Source organism: Phoenix dactylifera, unplaced genomic scaffold (assembly GCF_009389715.1).
Source record: "Phoenix dactylifera cultivar Barhee BC4 unplaced genomic scaffold, palm_55x_up_171113_PBpolish2nd_filt_p 000414F, whole genome shotgun sequence".
NCBI classification, from domain to species: Eukaryota; Viridiplantae; Streptophyta; class Magnoliopsida; order Arecales; family Arecaceae; genus Phoenix; species Phoenix dactylifera.
This window is the reverse complement of record NW_024067854.1, coordinates 217,238-222,314: the sequence shown is the minus strand read 5'-3', so window position 1 is coordinate 222,314 and position 5,077 is coordinate 217,238. Positions and strand designations below refer to the sequence as shown.

At 36.9% G+C, this 5,077-nt stretch overlaps 1 protein-coding gene across 1 annotated transcript; it reads right to left on the bottom strand.

Annotated features, from left to right (window-relative positions):
• Positions 1-3,107: 3,107 nt before the first annotated feature.
• On the bottom strand, positions 3,108-5,077 carry LOC120105988 (glutathione S-transferase F10-like). Its single transcript, XM_039118804.1, has 3 exons — positions 4,928-5,077; positions 4,731-4,782; positions 3,108-4,639 (listed from the first exon to the last, which is right to left on the bottom strand). The coding sequence occupies exons 1-3, from the start codon at positions 5,075-5,077 to the stop codon at positions 4,155-4,157; spliced, it is 687 nt and encodes a 228-aa protein (XP_038974732.1). The 3' UTR covers positions 3,108-4,154.

Here is a 5,077-nt window from a genome sequence, read left to right as displayed (position 1 = left end):
GTTCTATTATGTTTCATGTTTGTCAGCTATCTACTGTAATTGAAGCTTGTTCTACTGTTCTGATTCCTTTATGCTCCTATGAATGCGTTTAGAGTGTACTGTGGGTTTCTTGATACTTATTGGGTCATTCCAGATGTTAAATTGGATGTTGGTCGGGCACCAACAGAACTGGTTCTCTTTGTTGTTGAAGGTCTGGATAAAAGAATGTCTGGTCTGCTTCTGAAACATAGTTTCTGGAAAATCATCACTGGAGCAAAACTGGATTTATAATCAAATGTCAGGGACGCCATAGTGACTTGTTTTCTGGATACCATCATTTGCTGTCTTTATAATTCTTTTTCACTGTTTTAATTTGATCATTTGACTAGGATTTCTTCCCAAGACTGTTGGGATATGACCTGGTCCATGATGCTGAGCTTCAAGTACATGGTGCTAAACTGATCTCTTTCGAGGCTAATGCCTCGTACGTGTCATTCCAGGTTGCTAGGGAAGAAAAATTGAACATATTCCAACCCTGTGTTATCAAGTTATCAAGTTAGAATGACTCTCTTTGCAGTTTGCCAAATGCTCTTACATAACTCTGTGTTGCTATTAATGGCGTACCATGATAAACCCATGTCGTAGTGTCAGATAATCAACTTTTGGAACTGATCTCACAAACTGTCTAAAGAAACACACCTGTCAAAAAGGATTAGACTTTTAAGTATAAGGCAGAAGTTTAAGAAATAATCGTCTGCAATTTGGCCGTTCTATAGCAAATTGTTTTCAGAAATGCATTGTTGCATTTCTTGTTGTATTATAGAGTATATCTACCAATCTGTATGCACAACCCTTCCTATGGTATTGAATCAGAGTTTCGGTATTTTACTGTATATATTGGGTTTTATGATGTGCTATTGAGATATTTCGTTCTCTCGGCACTTATCCTTGAAATTTCTTTAAGAAATCAAATAACAGAAAGTAGATTATTGGCTAGCTTGGAAGTAAGTAATTCCTTTTCTCTGTTAGTGTTCGAATGGCCTATTGTTTAATAGATTAAAATAATTTGAGCCTGTGTTTAGCTGATTAAGCATAATGGCTCTTTTCCTCTTTGTACTGGTGATTAACGAATTGTCATTATTTACAGAGAAACCATATATTTCCAAAACTACCACCTCAAAACTTAGAAAATAAGCTAACAAAGCAAAGGAAACGCCAGAATCTGTACATTTACAGAGAATTCTAAAGCATAAACCAGAGATTAAAAAAGGGACAGAGGGAAACGAGTTCTCAAGTACCTGATAAGAGAGCAAGTCTTCCTTTGATAAATTTTCCAAATTTCTAAGCCAAAGAAGAGATCAGAAGAGCAGTAGATCTAGATCGCATGCAATCACTCCAATCCACTGAAATGAAAAATATTAATACAGTAATGAATGAACATTCCTAAAATAAGGAGACAGAAAGAGAAAGATATATATATATATATATATATATATATATATATATATATATATATATATATATATATATATATATATATCCAGGCAGAGCTCTCTCCTTCTGAAAGAAAAGAAGATAATCCTATGATCCTATGATCGAAGCAAGAGAAGAAGATAATCCTTGCCGGCTCCAAACTTCAAACGTCGTGTGAGTGCTCTGCGGCGGAGGAGGAGGAAGTCGTCCACGAAGAGGAGGCCAACGGAGAGGGGAGGAGAGGAAGGAGATGCGGCGGAGATCGGTGAAAAGGGCTGAGGACGAAAGGGGTAGGTCGCCGTGAGTTAGGGATTTAGGGCTGTGGGCTGTGGGGGGAGGGGGTCGATTAGGTTTTGTGTGGGAGGAGTGAAGTCCGACGACGCTTATAAGCGTCGTCGTATTTTTACCTATACCGACGCTTATAAGCGTCGGTAATGGTTTTTTTACCGACACTTTTTACAAGCGTCGGCGGTTACTGTCGCAAAAAAAAATGCCAACGCTTTTATGTAGCGTCGGCAATATAGAGTCGCCAGAATAGAACCCTTTATTGTTATAATGTCAGTCCCGTGCGATTATGCATCTGGATCTAAAAACAGAAAAAAATAGTAATGAGTTATATTAGCCTAGTAAGCAACATAATACCCCATAGTAGCATCAAAGTATGGCAGATATTTAATTAAAATATAAAATAATTGCTGAGAAATAAATCATCAATAAACATATTTTTTTAAAAAATTATTATTATTTTCATAAAAACTATGATACCATAATCCCAACATCAATAGGCTATGGCCACGTAACCCAGTGGCATGGGTTGCACAAAATGCTAAAAATTACTATTATTAACCACCGGTAGCAAAGGTATCCACATACTACTATTCTAATTACCAGCAGTGCAATGTCAAAATCTGTTTCTTATAGATTACAAGTCGACAAGGCCAACAAATAATCTTCATTGCTGTGTGGGAACAAAAGACAGGCTTCTAGAGAACACATGGAAGGGTCAGCTTGGACTTGAGGGACAAATGAGCCGAAGCCAAAGGAGAAGCCAAAGTAGGCGAGGACCCTTCCATAGGGGGAAGGAACTTGAGTTGCTTTAGGAGGCAATTAATGTTTTTTCACAAAGGAGACACGATGGAGAGGAGATACATTTTGGGTTTGGTCTCAAAAAAAGTACTTTTAGGCCCCATCGGAAATATATTTTAAGTTATAAATTTTTTTTTGGATCAAAATACCCATAGTAAAATATAATAATTACAAAAAATAATAGTATTAATATATAATAATAATATTTTAGACTTTATTATTGATTTATAATACAAATATTATATTATATTATATTATATCATATCATAATACATTGATATGTTATGTTATATAATATCAAATTATATTATATTATTATGTTATAGTATACAATATTATATTACTATATTATAATCATATTATACTATATTATATATTTATGTATTAATGCATATTATATTTTATTATTCTTTGTTGCATAATACTATGCAATATCCTTTATGGTCATTTTGTTATACCAAAAGTACTTTCTCAGTTTGTTTGCCAAATATATTAAAGTCTCACAACACTTTAGAAATGTAGTTACCGAATAGTAAATAGCTTTTTATAAAAGCTCTACTTCAAAAAGCTATACTTTTGAAAGCTCTACTGCCAAATGGGATCGTAGTTAAAGAAAAAGCTGCTTTCATCAAGAAAGGTTTGGAACTTTGGAAAGGATCACTTTCATGCCTCTCTGACTAATGTTGACTAAGGTTCATAGGATTGTTTGGCATAAAAAGGAGTAAAGATTGGTAGTTGGCCCCTACTTGCTGCCATTACTCTTCGGCTACTCATAGAAGTTGCTTTTGCTCATGTCACCGGAAAACACCAACCATCTTTTTCCCCTTCTCTATCTTTATCTCCTCTTCCACTTCTACCTCCTTCTCTGTTGCCCTACTGTTCCAACCTCCTGGACCTCCTCGACTTCTCCAACCTCCTCTTATGTCACCATTCTCCTATTTTCACCTCTGCTAGCTTCTATATAATTCCTTTGAGATTTAGATATAGGATTAAGATACATTATGGTGCATGAATTAGGGCTTAACTCCAATAGTCATACCCCATAGCTCAGTAATTAAATATTTTAGGTATAATTCTTGAATAGTGCCTCTTAATAATTTAGATCTGGATAATTATAATGCGAGTAGATCTCTCTTATATGAGAATCTATTGAATTACTTTTCTAACAAGTCAGCATTGCAGCCTTACTATTTTGTGCTGACATTCTTGCTAATTTTAGTGAAACACATGGATCATACTTCTCCCTAAATAATTGATAGTGCATAATCTTGACATAGGACCTTCATTGCGCATAAAATAAGTTTTTCGATGAAATAAAATATATAATGCATGGAATGATACATGCAAGATGTTACTACTGGTACAAACCCTATGCTCATATCTAGCTAAGGGGATCTCACATATTTAGCTCAAAGGAATATTTGTCCCCACGAAATCTTATTATTCTTAACATTCCTTTTTCTATTTTTTATTTTTTGTAGATACAGAAGATCTTTATCCACGACAGATGCAAGTCAAGAAGACTTGCATATAGTTACAAACACACAACAACAGAAGAAGCCACAACATGAAGGGAAGCTAAAGCACACAGCAAACAAAGTCATCCAAACGTAACTCTAGTTCTCCAATTTCTCCAGTGGATCTGGATGCTCACTCTGAATTTGGACCACCCGCTTCCATGAAGGCCGATCCGAGATTGCTGTCCACCACCTCTCCACATTCTTCCTTGAAGTGAAAAGCTTGCGTCCCCTCTCTGTCTTGGTTACAAGGTAGTGTGCGTTGGGAAGGTGTGAGAGGTCAGCCAGCGTGAATTCATCCCCTGCCAAGTACTCTTCCTCTCCCAGCCTCCTTTCATACATGTCAAGAACATTGGCCAGCTGCTTCTCATTTCTCTCGATCAAAGATTGATCAGGATGCAAGCCTAATGGTGTTGCGATGGCCAGATGGAAGATTAGAGCTGAGCTTGGAGGGTCAAACATCTGAGCTTCTGCATGGAGCCACTGTTCAATCGTTGCCCTCTCGAGAACACCCGTTCCAAAAAGGGTCTTGTTCCCCATATCAGGGTACTCCTTCGAAATGTGCCTGCAAATATCTCTTGAATCTGGATGCATGAAAGAACACATTGCCTTTGGATGTTAATTGGATTCCCCTAGGAAAATGAGTACATAAGAAAGTATCTGGGGACAACTTACCAACAAAAGTCTTGCGTTTCTCATCTTCAAAGATTACATGACCAGCAGGATCCTGCTAATTTGAATGGAAGAACCAGTAGTTATCTATCAAGTGCTGCACTAGTATTACTACAACTTGAAGAAATGTGAAGTAGTAGTTTGTTTTTTTCTTTTTTCAGGTGAAGAAATGTGAGGATAGAATTATCAGAATGACTTGCCTGTAGCCTAAGAAACTCAGAGACCATGCCCTCTTCCTTTAACTTGTCGGTACGAATGAGTTTGAAGCCCAAGTTCTTCTCCAAGAGGCATGTCAGCACCCTAGCAACATCTGTGGATGCTGGCTTTCCAACTACCTTCAAGGCCTCCAT